This window comes from Trachurus japonicus, chromosome 7 (assembly GCF_045865225.1).
Source record: "Trachurus japonicus isolate A0001 chromosome 7, Traja_1.0".
In the NCBI taxonomy this organism is placed as follows: Eukaryota; Metazoa; Chordata; class Actinopteri; order Carangiformes; family Carangidae; genus Trachurus; species Trachurus japonicus.
The window spans coordinates 15,030,142-15,049,683 of NC_140913.1; the positions used below are offsets into that span (position 1 = coordinate 15,030,142).

At 43.5% G+C, this 19,542-nt stretch overlaps 1 protein-coding gene across 2 annotated transcripts; it reads left to right on the plus strand.

Annotated features, from left to right (window-relative positions):
• The first annotated feature begins 1,602 nt into the window (after positions 1-1,602).
• On the plus strand, positions 1,603-15,371 carry impdh2 (IMP (inosine 5'-monophosphate) dehydrogenase 2). 2 transcript variants are annotated; one of them, XM_085781405.1, is made up of 16 exons: positions 1,603-1,878; positions 1,916-2,129; positions 4,460-4,508; positions 5,075-5,176; positions 5,265-5,339; positions 6,646-6,852; positions 6,939-7,026; positions 7,114-7,313; positions 8,141-8,231; positions 8,663-8,758; positions 9,399-9,470; positions 12,107-12,250; positions 12,817-12,961; positions 13,379-13,522; positions 14,052-14,135; positions 14,998-15,371. In XM_085781405.1, the coding sequence occupies exons 2-16, from the start codon at positions 2,032-2,034 to the stop codon at positions 15,017-15,019; spliced, it is 1,617 nt and encodes a 538-aa protein (XP_085637531.1). In that variant the 5' UTR covers positions 1,603-1,878; positions 1,916-2,031; the 3' UTR covers positions 15,020-15,371. The 2 variants fall into 2 exon arrangements, with proteins under 2 accessions (XP_085637531.1, XP_085637532.1); XM_085781406.1 differs by lacking the exons at positions 1,603-1,878; positions 9,399-9,470 and having other exon boundaries at positions 1,914-2,129.
• Positions 15,372-19,542: the final 4,171 nt, after the last annotated feature.

Below are 19,542 nucleotides of genomic sequence, written 5' to 3' on the forward strand. Positions count from 1 at the left end.
GTAACTCTGTACCCAAAGTAACAGCTTATGAGTATCTTTTTAATATCTTTTTCAAAAGCCTTTTGACAGAGCAGCAGTAGTTGGTGTTTCTGAGCCGTGGCTGCAGTGTTGACAGTGGCAGTGAACCCCAGTCCACCTCTGACATTATCAGGTTGGCACCTCCAGCTGCTCTGTGCCCGCTGCTTCTGCTGCTGCAGCCTAATATAGTGAAGTGTGATCAGGTGCCAGCACATTTAATAACTGCTCCACTGCTCTGCTTGACCTTATGTATTTGTGTGTGTGTATATGTGTGTGTGTGACCCACTTTCACCTCCACAGTGGAACATGGCGGGTGAGAGGAAACTACTCCCTCAAGTGTTTGTTCCAGAGCACAACGGCCATGAGGCTGCCGGAAAACACAAGATGAAGTGGCATTTTACAGAAGTTCACCCTCCTCTTCGCAAACACCAGCCCACAGGGATGTTGGTTAACACACACACACACACAATCTGCAAGGTGTATTTTAGTGGAGGGTTAATTAATATATTTTTAGCTGCAAACAAATTAATTGAGGTCATGTTGCTGTCATGTGATCCATGACACTGCAGTTTGTTCCTAATATCATAGTTACCGATGTCAGACAGGATGCGTTCACCAACACAATAATAGTTTTTCTGACTTATTGTAAGTAATGTGCTTTACAATTACAATTTTGTAAGAATAAAAAAATGTTTAATTGAGATGTCTGAGAACAGACTTTATGCTATCAGATAAAACAGATGCTGACAAAGTTTTTCTTTCAGGACATAATCTGCAGTTGCAAAAAAAAAAAAATCACAGTGTATTACAAGATGTATTGCAATACTCAGGATATAGTAAAATTACTGAAATATTGTTTCTGTTATTTAGCTGAATTCATGATACAAATGGAAAACCTAAGGCATCATTATTCAGCAACACCACAAACTTTTTTTTTTGTATATAAACTTTATTTACACAAAGTAGTGTACAAGGCAACTGTCAATAAGAACACGGAATGCTCGAGGTAATGCACTTTGGGAAAATAACAAAACAAAGAAAAGAAAAAACAACAACATAATAATGACAATAGTGCATGAATCAAATAAAGAGAGCAACAAAGTGAAAATAAATAAATTAAAATAAATCAAATTCATTACATAAGGCTAAAGTTTTTAAAGCTTTGGAGTTTTTGCAAAAATTAAGTGTGTCCAGATATGACTTACAGTAAGAGACGAAGATAAAAAAGTTGGGTTTTTGTTTTGTAAATTTGCTGGTATGTATATGGAATTTTGCTAATAGAATAAAAAAAACACCACAAACTGTATCCATGATCATGTAGCCTTATGACAGCTGCAGTGCCATACATCTTTCTGCACATTTCCCCCTTGTTCCTTATTTATTCTTCATTGTTTGTTCATGTTTAATTTCAGTTCACTGGATTAACACGTAGTGAAACAACTACTATTGTCACTCGTCTGTTTTTGTTTGTTTGTTCTTTACCTTGCGGAAGGTGATGAGGATCCAAACGAGGGGAAATTCATGATAAAAGCAGCTCATATTAATTTGACATACCGGACGTGACGTCAGTGTCGGAAACGCTGTCAGACACGGGAGCAACGCACGTGTCGTTGTGCGAGCTGCAGAGAGAGACCATGAGCACCGAGCCCGTGCAGACCGAGAAGTCATAACCTGTCTCACCGACACCGAGGGACGACGCTCAGCTCGTAGCCGAAAACTCGGTCTCACGGTCGGGATCATCTCTGCAGCTCAGAGGCGGGAAACAGCCAGGACGACGGGTCAACCGTTACCGTTACGTGCCCGTGAAGAGGAGCAGCGTCCACGGCGGGGGAAGAAAGTTCTCGGTGTCTGTCCCGGGGCCTGTGTGTGTGTGTGCCTGTGTGTACAGTGTGTGTGCCTGTGTGTGTGTACAGTGTGTGTGTCTGCGTGTACAGTGGGTACAGTGTGTGTGTAGTTGGTCGGTAGTTAGTGAAGACTGACCGGAGCTCCTGCCGCTGGCTGTTACCTGGCGTCATGGCGGACTACCTGATCAGCGGGCAGACCGGCTACGTGCCGGAGGACGGGCTGTCGGGGCAGCAGCTGTTCAACGGAGGAGACGGACTCACGTACAAGTAAAGACACCGCCACCCCCACTCCACTAACCCCGGATAACCGGTTCATCCGGCCCCGGCACCGTGTTAGCTGAGCATGCTAACTGTTGCTGTGTGATATCCACTGTTAAAAGCTGCTGTGATGATCCATGCGTTTTACAGATTTTCATTGGGAGAAAAAATCCATGCATTTACCGCGGCTACTGAAACCATGGAAACGTAAACATAACATTCCAAAACCGGCAAAACAGGCTACGTTTTTGACGTTCGGAAAAAGGTGGATATCTGGCTATAACGTCAGATGACGTCACTAGCCATGAAACACGGCGGCTCTAACTACGTCACACCAATGGATGAATGAATGAATGAACCGAGCTGGTGCCTACACATGACAGCAGACAGACGGTTTGGTTACTGATTAGTCGGACCTGCATTTATGTAGGCATGGGTCCAAAAACGCTCGATACTTGACACTACATATCCCATAATGCCAAAGTGCCAAAGTTGTTACCTTGTTACCTTGTTACCAAGGCGACCCAAGACGGTTCAGTTTGTCACTGCATGTGAGTGACATCAACTGGTGCATAGTCTCAATCTCACCTGGATGTCGGAGTTTACCTAAACTCAAAGTGGCCACTTCGATTTTATTGATTACCAAAGGAATAGGTCGGTGTATCACAAAGACTAAAACTTGTTAAAATGGAGAAAAAACATATTTTTCATATTTGATCCACCGTTGTTTGAATCATGTCAGTAAATTACATATAGGCTAACCACTGTCTCTTCTACATCACTAACAACAAACACACTTTCACCTCTTTGACACCACCTTGTCCATTATGATTGCATGATTCCTGGTAACTGCTGTAAACAGCTCAGAAAGTGTAAACAGTAGAAAACAGCCGTGTAATGTTTTATAACGGTCTCTTGGAAACAAGTCGGGTACACGTTCCCTCTGTGCTTACACTACTCCTAAATATAGGTCCTGGTTTACACAGGCCTGTGTTGTTGTGCTGGACTGTGAGTAGGACAGATATATTTAGATCATGTGTGTGGACGTCCTCTGTGAAACAAAGCTGAATTATATAGGATATATTTATGTCAGTGCAGTGTTCTCTGTTTGTCAGGACCATCATCAAATCACTCAAGTATTCAAACAGCAAGAACATGAATTATAAAGAGAAAGGAAACACTTAGCTAATTAATTTAATACAATCTATATAATAGATAAATTTGCGTGCTGAACATTTACTAGCTACAACACAAGTCATTGGTGTCACTAGTTTTATTTTCTTTATTTGATTACTTTTGAGTCCAGTCGTTGATGTCTAATCAGCCTGTTAGAGACATTTTTTCAGGAATATTGTATTTGTGAGCGAAGGAAAGTTTTTTCGCCATGATTATATTGATTAATTTGTAGCTGTTTGTCAGAATATTATATACATGTATTTATGCAAAGTACGGTTACATGACTGACAGTAGCTCATGTCGCATGTTGGAACACGCCATATTCCCCTCCCGTCTTTGGCACATGGGCCTTGCTGCTGCACATTCACCACATGGTTTGTCACTCAGACCAAAAAGATTCTCCCAGAAACGGTTCTCACATGCTCTCGCTCTGTAACGTGACGCCACCTTTGAGGATTCCCCAGAAACAAATTCATGTCATGTCCTCAGAGCAGCATTTTTTCCTTGAATGCCTTCACAGTTTTCTATTTCTGAAGCAGGAGATATTTACTCGCACATGCTCATGACTTCCAGACACACGAGCTGCATGAACTTGTGTTCACTGAACCTTTACTCACTACATTAGAATAGATCTCACCTGTGAAGAGAAACAGGATCGAACAGGAACTTTTAGTTTTCAGTGGCTCTGATCAGCCCGAGGCAGTTTCGTAGATTGTAGAATTGACCGATCTTATTTCATGTTTTATATCAAATATTTATTTTGTTCACGTAGTGTACAGTGAAAACCTTGTTGTTGTACAGATTAAGTATCACAATATCACACATCTGAACAAAGTTATTTAACTCATACGTCATGTTGACATGACTATTATTTCCAATATGAAACTGTGGTCTGTTTTGAAATATTAAATGTCTTTAAAAAAAAAGAAAAAGTCATAATGCAATAAGCACAAAGAGGGAAAGAAAAGAGAAAATTACAAAACATAAAGAGAAACATTCTCATGTAACAAATTATGTAAAAGAGCATAGAAAAACAGAAGGATCATTAAAACGATCAGCTCGAGAACTAAGGAACTGAACAAGAAGATAAATTAAATCATATGACTTGGCAGGTCCTCTACAGACTTGTTTTTTCTCTAACATCATCTTTCTCTCTCCTGTAGCGACTTCCTGATTCTGCCCGGTTACATCGACTTCACAGCAGAACAAGTGGTGAGTTGTCATGCACCAAAATCTATTTATCAACTCACATAAAATCTGATTAATGCCACTAATCTGAGTTTGGGACGACGTCCAGAGCAGCAACAGAGCAGCTGGACGGATTATCAGGTTCCTGCCACAAATATTCAGTCACAGTTTCAAGATTACACAAATGCCAATTATAGCTCATACACTGCCATTAAAACCATTTTTAACTCTTTTACTCACTGGGTTGAGTGGGCGCCCCATTTACGGAGGCAGTGGTCCTCGCTGCAGTTCCGATAACCCCACTTTTATACAGTAGAGATTAAAATAAATAAAATACAAAGAAACATACATCAGAACAATACAACAGATTATACACAACGTGATATTGACAATATGAATCCCTAAATTCAATTGCAGGAACAACCATGAAATGTGTTGGGGTATTTTTTACTATGGCAACAGTAGAAACAGTAAATCACTACATAATTGTATGTCACAGTAATTTATTATGTAGCTGTCATCATGAGGAGAGATTAAAAACTCGAAGCTGTGATGAAGGACAAAGAGCTGAAGTTGTGTCTCTGATCTAGGACCTGACGTCGGCACTCACCAAACAGATCACCATGAAGACCCCCTTCGTCTCCTCGCCCATGGACACGGTTTCAGAGGCCAACATGGCCATCGCCATGGCAGTAAGTGTCACACATACACGTGGTGATACATGTACGATCACGTTTGTTCCACCATGACTCACCCTGACATGTCACACCCCCTCCACAGCTGACGGGCGGCATCGGCTTCATTCACCACAACTGCACTCCAGAGTTCCAGGCCAACGAAGTCCGCAAAGTCAAGGTAGTGATGATGAAGATGATAATGATGAAGATCTGTGTGGTTCTGTTCTCTTGTTTCCTTAATCTACTATTTGTCTTTTTCTTTAAAAGGAACCCCGACTATGATTGCCTATACGCCTGAATAAACCATGATCGTTCTCTTCTACGTAAATATGTTTTTAGAATTGTCATTTCTTTAAAAATCCACATTGTTTAGAATATATTTTTCCCTCTGGAGGCAGCCTTTAGGTATATTACCTCCGCAATGCACCCTGGGGGCAGTAATGTAAATAGGTTGCACTAGGGAGAAGAGCCGTTGGCGCTGGCGTATGTTTACCTCCATTAGTATCATCATCACAGTGCCACATTGTGCTGTTTAGTTGCAATTTCCAATCAAAAGGCGGAAGGCGATCACAGGATTATATGATCACAGGTTAATGTTTTGATTTAGGATACCTGTTGGTGACCCGGTTCCAATTTGGTAGGCCAGCACTCTCTTGGTCAGGGAGGCTGACGAGGGCAGCCCATAATACGTCCCGGTTAATGCACACTGCATCAAAGTTCTCATGTGCTGTGATGTGCGGGATATCTACATAAAAGATCAAACCCGTAAGCATCCTGTCATTGCATTTTACTGCTATATCCTACCAATACGAATAACTTTATCAATCCCCAAATTCATTTATTAATTCATTTCCTCATCATGCAGGCTGTAAATAATGCGACTATAATGCTAATCTCTGAATAAAATAATGCTAATTTCTGAAATCATTTATATTGGAATACGGTAAATCATATATAGCTGGAACAGCTGATTTGGAAATTGAAGCTCTCGACAACACGCGCTCTCCCACCCTCGCAAACATTGTGTTCGGGTTCAAATTGAAAATGTTGGACAGACGACATGTTTGTTGCTGTAAAGTCAGAAAAACAGGACCGGTGGAATCAGCGGGCAACCATTTGACATCACTGTCAATTACAATGACGACCTCCGGGTGAAATTATAATTTCAAATTTTATAAAAATGAAAACACCAAGAATGTGTTCTGTATCGCATTAATATGACTGATACCAACATTAATCTTATACAGCCTACAAGTCATCATAGTCAGGGTTCCTTTTAAAGTGTGTCTCTTCAGTCTCCTTGTTTTTCCTTGTCTCTCATCGTCTCCTCTCGTCTTTTTCTTGTTTCACTCTGAATGTCGTTAGTTTTTAGATCCAGTAGAATTGTATTTACCCAGAGTCCTCCTCCTTCTCCTCCTGCCCTCCTTTCCCATCCCTCCCACTTCCTCCACTTCCTCCACTCCCTCCTCTCCTTCCCTCTCCAGCGATATGAGCAGGGCTTCATCACAGACCCTGTGGTGATGAGTCCCAACGACCGCGTGCGGGACGTCTTCCAGGCCAAAGCTCGCCACGGCTTCTGCGGCATCCCCATCACAGACAACGGCAAAATGGGCGGGAAGCTCGTGGGCATCATTTCCTCTAGAGACATCGACTTCCTGAAGGAGGAGGAGCACGACCTGCTGCTGAGTGAGGTGGGTGGAGTTTAGACGTGCTCTGAAACGTCCGCATTATATCCCGGCGGTGAGTTTACAATCCATCTCTGTCGCCGTTTTCACAGGTGATGACAAAACTGGAGGACCTGGTGGTGGCCCCCGCCGGAGTGACACTGAAAGAAGCTAATGAAATCCTCCAGAGGAGCAAGAAAGGTGAGCAGCGCCTGAAACCTTCTCCTCACAGGAGAGAAGAACCTGATCAACACAATGCTGACCTCACCCGTGTGCTTCCTCCTGCAGGTAAACTGCCCATAGTGAACGAGGAGGGCTCCCTGGTGTCCATCATCGCCCGCACAGACCTGAAGAAGAACAGAGACTTCCCTCTGGCCTCCAAAGATTCACGCAAACAGCTGCTCTGTGGCGCCGCCATCGGCACCCACAACGATGACAAGTACCGACTGGACCTGCTGGTGCAGAGCGGGGTCGACGCTGTCGTGTTGGTAAGAAGGACCAGGTCCAGGTCCAGTCGCTTTCACTAAACACTGATTCATTGAAGACACCTCCAGACTAAGACCCCCCACATACTCAGGCGTACTGTGAGCAGCGCGGACTCCATGCGCACTGTCCGTGGACGTTTGAGGTTTCATAGTCGGGCGTACGGTGTCACATTAAAAACAGGTTGAGCTTTGTGAGGACGGGTCTGGTGGATGTGCGCTTTGGGTCCGCACTGAGTCTGCCTCGAGTCCGCGAAGTCATGTACGCCCAAGTATGTGGGGGCCTTAACTCAGGTCTGAGACCATGGTTTCCATGGTAACGACCTGTGACACCTGCACTGACCAGCATTTCCAACAACAAAAACAGGAAGACATGGCCGATTGATGTGGTTTCCTGACATTGCTGTTTTTTTAATATTGGGGGAAAAAAATTCATTGCAACACAGTCCAGTTTGAAGTAGTCAAGAACACCCAAGCCTATTAGTCCTGACAAATGAAATGTCTGTCATTGGTTACATGATTTAACACCTTTTCCCATATCAGAAGAACAAGTACACAGTTTTTTTAAAAATAATCTGTGATTTGAGATGTGTCTGCAGAAAATTCGTATGATGTAACATTATTTTAGGGAAACTTTTCAAGAAGCTGGGTGCTCTGTGGTGTAAGCGTCATGTGTATGTTCAGAAACAGGTTTTCAGCTTGCTCAGTTTTATGACTAATGACTGTAAACGCACAGATGTCAACATCAGTGCTACGTCTTCACTGTCACTGACCTCTCACCTCATTGTTATTGTGTCGATGCTGATGAAGCTTGTTCCTTTATCCTCCTGCAGGACTCGTCTCAGGGAAACTCCATCTACCAGATCAACATGATCAAATACATCAAGGAGAAGTACCCCAGTCTACAAGTCATTGGAGGCAACGGTAACTACACCTGCATCCAGACACACACAGTAATACACACCTGCACTCTAACAACATGCTGTTAGTTCAGGTATCGGAGGGAAATTAGTTTTTAAAATAACACACACACATAACTAGGATAAAGAGAAGAACATCAGGTATTTATCATGACAGCAGCCGTAAATGTGTTTCAGCTTTCAGTTCACATGTCATTTACATTATATACATGATATATTGGTTTTCATTTCATCACTTGTATTTTAAATTTTCTCTTAAGTTATCTATATGTTATTACTATTACATTCCTCCTATATGTATATCGAAACACTCTTGCACACACTCAAACACAAGGGCCTGACTAATTAATTGGCTGACTTGAGCCTCTCTCGTTAAGTTGTTAAACACTGCCATCATCCAGCACCAATGTCTCTGTCTCCCTCTGTCTGCTGCAGTCGTCACTGCAGCTCAGGCCAAGAACCTGATCGATGCAGGAGTGGACGGACTCAGGGTGGGGATGGGCAGTGGCTCCATCTGCATCACTCAGGAAGGTGAGTGACTTCCAGGAAACTGATAACCTGACCGATAGCTCCGCCCTCACACAGCCAGGCAGCAGGTAGCAAGACACCTGGACTGTTGCTGAACCTGCTGCCGTAGGGGAAGATGATAGTTACTGAGCTAATGTGGATCAGACGTGATAACATCAGACTGACGGAGGACTGTGTGTTAGTGCAGGAGCCTCAGGTCACGTTTCAGTTTGTCGTCCTTCTCTCTGAAGCTTCGGATAAAGTTGTTGTTTGAAGATGAGCTTTGTCTGATCTGGTGTCAGTGTTTCAGCGTGATAGTGAGGAGCTGTGAGTGTCTGGAGACCAGCTCAGTCTGATCCTGGTTCGGTTAGCAGGTCAGTGGGTCAGGACAATAAAGTTTGGGGTTTTGAATATCCATCAGCGGGACAGAGTCAGCTGTTTGTGTCTACGTTTCCTGTCGTCTCTTCATCTTTCTTAGGATTCCTCTGGTCATCAGCCGTTTTCCTCTTCTTCATTTATTCTGCTCATTGTTTTTGTTTTTTCATCTGTCAGTCATTTTCATCTGGGTGTCGTTCTACCTGACCCTCCCCCTTCCACTTTCTCTTCTTGTGTGTGTGTGAGCGTGTGTTTGTGTGTGTCTGTGTTTTTGCCTGTGTGACTCCAGCTCGCCTCAGTGTTCCTCCAGCTTTAAAGCTCCACAGCCCCAAAACCCCGACCACTGTTACAGGATACTGCAGTAAGTCCCGCCCACTGGGCTGCATCAGGCTCCCATTGGCTCCACTGTCACAGTGTGCCCCGCCCCCTCGTTCCTCTCACCCCACAGCCTGCCGCAGTGATTGGTTTAACAGCTTCGCTTCAGTAGCAGTAGATGGTCGTGGTCGTAGCTTTGGCTCCAGGTGTTCTGGGGTTTTGGGGTGTGGCTTGTTCCCATGTCCTCACTAATCTGTCAGTCTTCTCACGTGGATGTAGTACCCCCCCGTCCCCCCACCCACCACCCACTTTACTGACCCACTGGTCTCTGTTGTGGATGATGTCATCAGATTGAGACACCGTCCACAATGTTTCTTTTAAGACGGGTTCAGACTACACGATTTCAGGCCGATTTTCACACAATTTCGTTGTTTACACACAGTGAACATGTGCTTCATGTCTGCAATATAAGTGAATGGTTTGAGGTGAACACATTCATTAAAGGGATACTTCACCCAAAATCGATAATTCACCAATCATGTACTCACCGTCATGCCAAGGAAGGGTTTGGAGAACTTTTGGAGTTATCCAAAGATGTTGCTGCGAGATGTTCATTTGTCGTTGTAAACCATTGGATGTATGATGTAAACACGGACATCTCGCAGCACATCTCGCGCATCTCGCGCAGCCCCTGAGACAAGACAAAAAGACAAAAAATCATGTAGTCTGAACCTGGCCTTAGTTGCCATTGGTCAGATGGTGGTTGGTGTAAAGTCCTTGTGTGTGCTGATGGGGAATGTGACTTACCAACCCCTTCCCCCTCTCACCCCTCCATCCCCCCTCATACCCCCACCATTGAATCAGCTGTAGGCTCTCTCATCTCTAACACCATCTCTAACACGTGGCAGTGGAATGAGCGAACAGAGAGCAATGTAGTGCTGTTGGTAGAGACCACAATGATGCTATGACATAAATGATCAGAATGAATAATTGTTATTCAAGAGAAGTAGTCAATAAATCTATCTGTGATTATTTATTTGTAGCTCAGTCCGCGCAGTCTGCAGAGAGATGCTGTGGTAGTCGGCATGTGCTTGAGGGAAATGGGTCGATTTCAAACCTGAGCTGCTGCACTCAGGGCTGAAGGGGCATTTTCAAAAGTTTCTTCAGAAATAAATGGTTCCTGTGACTGACTGTTATTTCCATTTCAGCCAAGTCACAAGGAGATTATGCAACTCAGACTGATGATGTATGGAAAAGACTCCATCTCAACCACGGTCAAACAAAATGGTCTTGAATCTAAACAGAACGATTGGAGAGTAAAAACTGACTGCTCCATCAGAAATGTTCAGTTCTACACATCCCAAAGATCCCAAACCTTTGAAAAGCACTACACCTGTAGCAGGGACTTTTTTAGGGGGTAGATCAATTACCTCAGACCTAAACCCTGGTTCCTTTGGTGGAAGTTAGGCTTAAGTCTTTCTGGTCCTCACTCTACCAGGCAAACCAACGAGGCATAACCCAGCCCCCCTCCCAGAGAAGGCAGATCTACAGGCTCTGATAGACCTTCATCCACTAAGATGTGATGGAGCGTCCATCAACACAAAACACTGTGCATGTAACAGACATGTTAAAACTAGATATAGGTGATGAACTGATATTGTTGTTTCTGCAGCTGTTAACTCTTTGTTTTGAATACTTTTATTTATTCTGCTCAGCTCATCTGTTTCTGAACTGAACAATGAGGAAAAATCACTGACTGTAGCTCGATCCACAGTTGTAATATGTGGTGTGATAACAGGAGGTTTTCCCCCAAATAATATACAGGTAGCAGCAGGAAGATTATCAGCAGGATACATTATCAGACGTAATTAATTTCTATGGTGGCTGACGAGGTCAAAACTTGCGGATTTAAAATTACACACTATATTTACAAAACAAAAACACTGCACACCCAAACATGTGAGAGCTCCAGGCCTCTAGGAGGAGCTCCTGTCTCAAGTGTAACCTCCACAGACTGTTAACAAGTCAACACTAACGCTTTCTCTTTTATTATCGTTCTCAGCCACCATACGTCTGTTCTCTGAGATCATGATGGGCATGAACGCTCGGCAGGATGATGAGGTTCAGTAGTTAAGTCAGTCATGTGCCAGAAACCAAACTTCAGACGTAGAACAAGTATGACGTTTGTCTGTAGGTTGAGGTGTCGGAGCTGTTGGTCTAAACAGAAGCAGAATAGTCGGAGGGTGTGAGGGAGTTGTGTCTGTGTCAGTGTGTGAATATTGTTTCTCTGCTGATGTGACAAGTTTAACTTCCTAATTCTGTGCCAACAAACATGGCTGCGTTTTGCCTGTATGCTCATCCGCTGTGTGCTTTAACTTTATTAAACGTCTCAGTGCTGCATGTCTGTCCACACGCAGCCCAGTTTATCAAGCCCCGCCTCCAGAGCTCACCTGTGTCTGTGCTGAAGTGTCCACAGGTAGAAAACAGGAGACATGTTCCTGTTTTAGATGAATCATAAAGATGAATGTGACACTGTTATGTAAGAGCCAACGTGTGACTTTACAGAATCAGTCTGTATGTGTGTGTTCAGGTGTGTATTCTGCTCTGTGAAGGTTTTCTTTTCACATTATCTCATCATTAACAGCCCCACACTTTCTTTCTCTCTCTCCCCACTCCCACCAGTGTTGGCTTGCGGGAGACCCCAGGCCACAGCCGTCTATAAGGTGTCAGAGTACGCCCGGCGTTTCGGTGTCCCCGTCATCGCTGACGGCGGCATCCAGACAGTCGGCCACATTGCCAAAGCTCTGGCACTGGGAGCCTCCACAGGTGAGGACACCTGACTCTCTGTGACACTATTTAAATAAATAATGAGGACTAGTTTCAATTGATCATGTCACTAAGTGTTCTGTGTAACTGTTGTTATTTGATAGAAACTTCAAGATTTCCACTTAAAAAAAAAAGTTCCCTTAAATGTTTTAGATTTTCCCTAACTGATGCCAGTTCCTCAAAACTACGGTGGCCCTGAGAGGTCAGGTCACTGCAGCGTGAGAAAGCGCATGCAAAGACACAAATGTGCCACAAACAAGAAAACATCTTTTATCAATTTGTCCACACCTGAACCCTCAGGGCCACCGTAGAAATCACCTTTTCCACTTGAAGAGGAGAGAGTGGTAAATATGTTCAATGTTCCCAAATAGAGGTGTGTCAAAAGTGCTAATGGCAGCAAATCAGTTGTCTCCAAGGAAACTTTAGGCTGCAAAATCGCTGCCAATGCTGCAAGTAGCTAAAAAGAAATTAAACCTGAAGTGTCAAAGTTATGGTAGGAAACTGGAGGTGTTTTGGCCTCTGAGCTCCAACCTAAATTGTGTCTGTGTGTGTGTCTGTGTGTGTAGTGATGATGGGCTCTCTGCTCGCTGCCACCAGTGAAGCTCCAGGTGAATATTTCTTCTCTGACGGCATCAGATTGAAGAAGTACCGTGGGATGGGCTCCCTGGACGCCATGGACAAAAACCTGGGCTCTCAGACCAGATACTTCAGGTAAAGACACAAACACAGCTGGGCCAACAGACAGGTGATGGACAACAGACATTTACAGCGAATCAGAGAAGCTCCGCAGTCAGGAGACGAGTCTGTGCCAGGATTTTCCCACATGACAAAACTTCCTCTTTTGTATCTGTGGTTTTTCAGCTGGTGAAGAATCAGCTGCTGCTCCTAGAGACATTTTACCCAGACAGAGTAAAATGTGACTCACAGTGACATTTTACTCGGTTAAACAGGAGCTTAATGTTTGTTCATGTGACTATCAGACCTGTCACGGGAGAGAAGCTGCTCCCATTCATTCACCTGGTTACAGGTCTGATCTGAAGCCACTAGATGGCGGCACACAGTGTTGGAAATCACCTGCTCCGACTGACAGAAACTGAGGATGTTTCTCACCCCCCTCCTCCCCCACAGTGAGAGCGATAAGATCAAAGTGGCTCAGGGCGTCTCTGGAGCCGTGCAGGACAAAGGCTCCATCCACAAGTTTGTTCCCTACCTGCACGCTGGGATCCAGCACTCCTGTCAGGATATCGGAGCCAAGAGCCTCACACAGCTCAGGTACATGCACACACACACACACACACTTACACACACACACACACACACTTACACACACACACTTACACTTACACTTACACACTCGCAGTCACATCATGTAAATAAAATGATTAATGAGGAAATGAGAGCACAGAGATGTAAGGGGGAGTTTGGGGGATTTTTAACAATGAAAGTGTGGAGTTATGATTCTGATGTAAAACCCAGTGAGAACAGTAACAGTAAGACAAAAATAACACAGTTGAACTACAGACAATCATCATGAGATGTTCTGACCCAGGAGTCTTCACCACTCACAGGTCCCATCTGATCATCATCACTGGTGTCAGGAAAACAACTGAAATGTTGCTGCACAGAAAAGTTGAATTTTTGCTCATTTATAAAATCAGAATGGTCTGAATTTGGTTTTTGAATTTGTTCATAAACTCATTCACACACTGATCTGACTGATGAGCAGGGTCCTACCGCCACATCTTAAAAAACTCCTAGAGGAAACGCTGTATTTCTAACAGTTGTGTGCTCTTCCCTGCAGAGCCATGATGTACTCTGGAGACCTCAAGTTTGAAAAGAGAACGACGTCGGCTCAGATGGAGGGCGGAGTCCACAGCATGCACAGGTACGGTCAACATGAGGGCAGCTCAGTGAAGCTGGACACACACTGTAGGATTTCAGCCCAAGTTTGAGCCGTTTTAAAGTTGGGTTGATGTTCATCTTTGTCAGGGTCGTCTGTGGTTGCAGTGTTCAGGGTCGTGTCATGTCAGGATATCCGATATCAGAACCACAAGTTTAATCCTCCAGAGCCTTTTCTCTCACTATACTCTTGTGAAGTGTCAAACAGAACATCTGAAAATGCCATGGAGACAAAACGCTGCGCGAAAACATGGAGGTCAGGTTGATGTTGCTGTGGCAACAGCTGCTGCCACTTTGATGTTTCCTCCTCCTTCTGTCGCATTCAGTATGAATGAGATAAGAAGCCGCTGCCTCTTTCTCACACAGAACACAGATTACCAAGGCAGCTCTTGTCTGTCTTGTCAGTCTGCCTTGTTGGCATTGATGTGAAACAAGCTTTGCGCTGTCAAACAACCTTAGTATTGACAGTTGTTGTGACAGTGTGAGCACACAGTGTGGGCCATCAGGGATGATTTAACCCGAACAGAGTGAGATGGAGTTAAACAGCATGATTTCTAACATTATACAGTGTGTGTCCAACTTCATCAGGTCTGCTGGGGCAATAAAATGGGGGCAATTATGAAAAAATAATCATGGTTAAACCTTCAGTGAGAGCAGAGAGCGAAGCTACCGGGGTTGTGATGCTGCTCAGACTCGACTCATCACATCCAGCTCAGTTTCAAGTTGCTTTATGTCAGTTTCATGTCCGACCACAACCACACAAACCTCCACTCAAACTGCTGCGTCTGTCATTGGGTGGAACCTCACGGAGCATTATGGGTAATCATGTGACCTCCTCTCTCCCACAGCTATGAGAAACGTCTGTTTTAGAGGAAGCTGCCGCCCGATCTGCAGAGTCCAACGTCCAACAGATATGATATGCACACACGCAACCTCTCATATTCATACTCTCCACATGCACTAACTGACTTCTCATACAAACTAGTCCCAGAAGAAGACCACACACACATACATGCACGCACGCACGCACACACTCCATCAGTCTTCCTGCCAGACTCATCTATGCATCGTCAGTGTAGCTGTTTGTGTTGGAGGGAGGAGCCAAACATGAACAGGTGTGACTCTGAGAAATCCTCAATGTTGTGTTAATGATCTTCAGTCGACTGTGTGTTCAAAGCAAAAACGTTGTCCAACAATAAAAGTCATGTTTTTTTTCCACAAACTGCTGCCCTTGTGTTTTTGTCGTGTTCATTAATGAAAGTGCGTTCAGATGTGTTTATCTAGTAAAATAGTTGTAGTTGTTTTAACGGATAAAAATTCTGCTGAGCCAATGAAACGATGTTGAGATGATTTCTAATCGGATTTTAGTTGGTGTCTGTGGAGCTGCAGTCTGACGCCTAGACAACAAACTGACACAACCCAGGGACAAAGTTTCTGTTCATCTCATAAAGGCAATGTCAACAAACCATCTGGTCTCAGGTGGAGACAGTGAAGTAGAAACTGTTGGTACAGCCACATGAACGTGGTAAGCTAAAACATTAAAAACAATAAGAAAATGCTGAATGAGTTACACAAGAACATTCATATAGTTCAACGGAGATAGGTCATTTTTTAACAGCTTTTACTTTTTTTCCTTTCACAAGGAAAATCGATACAAACATACTGTACATATCAAAGTGTTAGTGCATATGATCTGAAATGGACCAAACCTTCAAAAACTACTCCACAATTTTCTGTTAAAAATGTTAATAAATACATTTTCTCCTGAAATGTCCTTGTTCTCAGTGGAAAAAGTTGTTTGTTTCAAGTAATAAATTAAAAGAATTAAAGGGAACGTATTTGTCAGCATTTTATATTTAAAAAATATGAATGTAGTGAATTTTATGAAAGTAGTGTAGCCACTGAGCAGGCGCCCCATATGCAGGGGCTACAGTCCTTGCTGCAGCCAGCCCTGGTTCGGATCCCGTGGCCCTTTGCTGCATGTCATCCCCCCTCTCTCTGCCTCCTGTTCTTCATGTAACTGGTGTATTATTGTTTGAGAAACTCATGACTTATTCTACCATGTTTTTTGTAATTTGTTTAGGAAATGATTGAAGCAGTTAACCCATAAAGTCTCTCTGAGTCTGAGTTTCCTTGAGGTGCAAACACAAACTGAACTTCTACATTAAACAATGTGGTTGTTAGTTCTCCGTGGGGAAGTCCTCCAATCAGCTCCTCGCCTGCTAATTAGTAAAGTACAGTGAAGGGGCGGTTCTGGTTCCTCCACCCTCCTCACACCACCATCAGCTGCAGGTCTCTGGGGAGGATCAGCCATTCGGCCGAATCCACCGGACTTTCCAGGCTGAAAACCAGACGGTGTGATGGGTCGACTGCGGTCACACTCTGCTGACAACACCTGTCCCACCTCATCCATCATGTCACAGACACACACACATGTCTCTAATGAACACCTGAGTCAGGTTACAGCTGCAGCTAGATCAGCATTTTACAGGAGGAAACACCTGGTACTGAACATCCTCCATCACCATATCACAGTTGCTCCCACTAATACTATCGCCACAACTGATACCGTGTACAAATACAACCCAGTACACTGCATCAAAGCCTATCTGCCTGTCAATATGACGACGTTTTCTAAGTCTAAATTTATTGAGACAGTTTTCAAAATTCAAAATGACTATACTTCCATGTAGATTAGCCACTGACATATATTGTATAATTATTGTGTTATTATTACTGTTGTCAATAATACCAACAAACTCCTATTATTGTAACATAGTAAATTAGAAAAAGACATAAACATTACCCCTCCTTGAACCGCCACCTTACCGTGGTGGAGGGGTTTGAGTACCCGAATGATCCCAGGGTCAGACAAAGAGCGGTTCAAAGCCCCTTATGAAGAAGAAAACAGCAAGGAAGTGTACGTCGCCCGGATCAGCTCAGCCGCCATGTGTTGGAGTTCTCCCCACTTAACGAGAGGGTCGCTTCCCTGCGCCTTCGGGTCGGGGATAGGTCTCTCACTGTCGTTTCGGCCGACGGGCCGAACCTCCCCGATCTGAACCCGAGCGGTGTTTTGTTATTGGATCTGTCCATAACAAACACCATGTTCGAGCATAAGGGTGTCCATCAGTGCACGTGGCACCAGAGGTCAATGATCGACTTTGTAGTCGTGTCATCTGACCGTATGTCTTGGACACTCGGGTGAAGAGAGGCTGAGCTGTCAACTGATCACCATGAGTTGGATCCGCTGGCAGGGGAGGAAGCTGGTCAGACTTGGCAGACCCAAGCGTATCGTGAGGGTCTGCTGGGAACGTCTAGCAGAATCCCCTGTCAGGGAGGTCTTCAACTCCCACCTCCGGGAGAGCTTTGACCGGATTCCGAGGGAGGCTGGAGACATTGAGTCCGAATGGACCATGTTCTCCACTTCCATTGTTGACGCGGCCGTCCGGAGCTGCGGCCGTAAGGTCTCCGGCGCCTGTCGCGGCGGCAATCCCCGAACTCGGTGGTGGACACCGGAAGTAAGGGATGCCGTCAAGCTGAAGAAGGAGTCCTACCGAGCCTGGCTAGCTCGGGGGACCCCCGAGGCAGCTGACGGGTACCTTGCCCAACCATTCCACATGTGTTTTGTGGACTTGGAGAAGGCTTTCGACCGTGTCCCACGTGGCATCCTGTGGGAGGTGCTCCGAGGCTGTACGGTGTATGACCTCGCATTGCCGGCAGTAAGTCAGACCTGTTTCTAGGCGCAGCCAAGTGCGATGTCTTGTTGGCTCCCTCGAGCCAGGACCTTCAGCATGCACTGGGGCGGTTTGCAGCCGAGTGTGAAGCAGCTGGGATGAGAATCAGCACCTCTAAGTCCGAGGCCCTTGGCTTGCACCCTCCAGGTCAGTTTAAGTATCTTGGGGTCTTGTTCACGAGTGATGGGAGAACGGAGCCGAAAGGCAAAGCTCTCGATTTACCGGTCGATCTACGTTCCCACCCTCACCTATGGTCATGAACTCTGGGTCATGACCGAAAGAACTGGACCCCGGACATAAACATTAAAACATGTTTTTCAAATCTGAACAGTGTGGTGCAAATTTAGGGTAAAATAAATCTGTTGTTTATTGTCTTGTCCTGTCTGAGTACCGCATCCAATATTTTAGTTACTGTTTTGCCTTTCCTGTTTGTGTAGTGTATCACCATTTGTATTGTGTTTATTTTATTGTTTTTATTCCTTGTGGTGTAGGCTACTGTTAGTTGTATTTTATTTATTTATTAGGGACTACGGACGTAAATTAGCGGCTCGGCTATAATCCGGCAATGTTCATTAATATGCACTGTCCCTACTCAAATAAAATATTTATTATTATTATTATTATTATTATTATTGTTATTATTATTATTATTATTATTATTATTATTATTATTATTATTATTATTATTATTATTATTATTATTATTATTATTATTATCATCAGCTGAAAGTTTCCTAAAAGACAGAAATAAGTAGTGTCATATGAGGAAAAAACACTTGGTTATTGACAAACATGCAGAAAATAATCAGTTTACAGTGTAACTGTGATAATGAGCTTCACACTGACGAGCATCATGGTGACAACAACCTGTCACTCAAACTATCAGCCTACATAAAACACATCAAATAAAACTAGAAAATAAAAACTACAAATAAAACTCACTTCAGTCTGGTGGTGGTGACTATGCACACAAGAGAAACTGCCTCAGACACAGACATTGACAGTGATAGAAGAGAGAAGAGGTGTGTCTCACAGAATTAAACTTAAAATACAATTTTTTTTCCACAGAGGAAACTGTTTTTAAATCAGTCACATTGGCTGTTTAATCTTTATTACAAACCCTTAGCACATTACACTGATCCCAGATTTGCTCTCATCAATTATTCTGTTTCTCTTTTGTTCTTAAATTGAACTGAGTTTTTATTAAAATTGGAAAGAGATTAACATTAAACAGTTTTCATTTGTTTAAACTGACTGACATATTTACACTTTTAATATTTATTCTAATTATATGAACTGTAGCATGATGTGTTATTTATTTATCCATTATGTTATGTTTTATATATATTCGTTCAATTTTTTGTTGTAGCCTATTCATATTGAATTCCCACATATGAAATATAGGTAACACTTTATAATAAGTACACACTATTAAGCATAAGTTAAGCATTAAATACTGAATTCATCATTTATAACACATGAATACTCATTAATATGTAGTTTATAAACACAGTTAAAAATGTTTTACTCATCATTGATAAGCACCAACTGTATTGATGAACTATACTAATGAGTATTCGTGCATTATAAATGAAGAATTCAGTATTTATTAATGCTTAACTAATGCTTAATAGTGTGCACTTATTATAAAGTGTTACT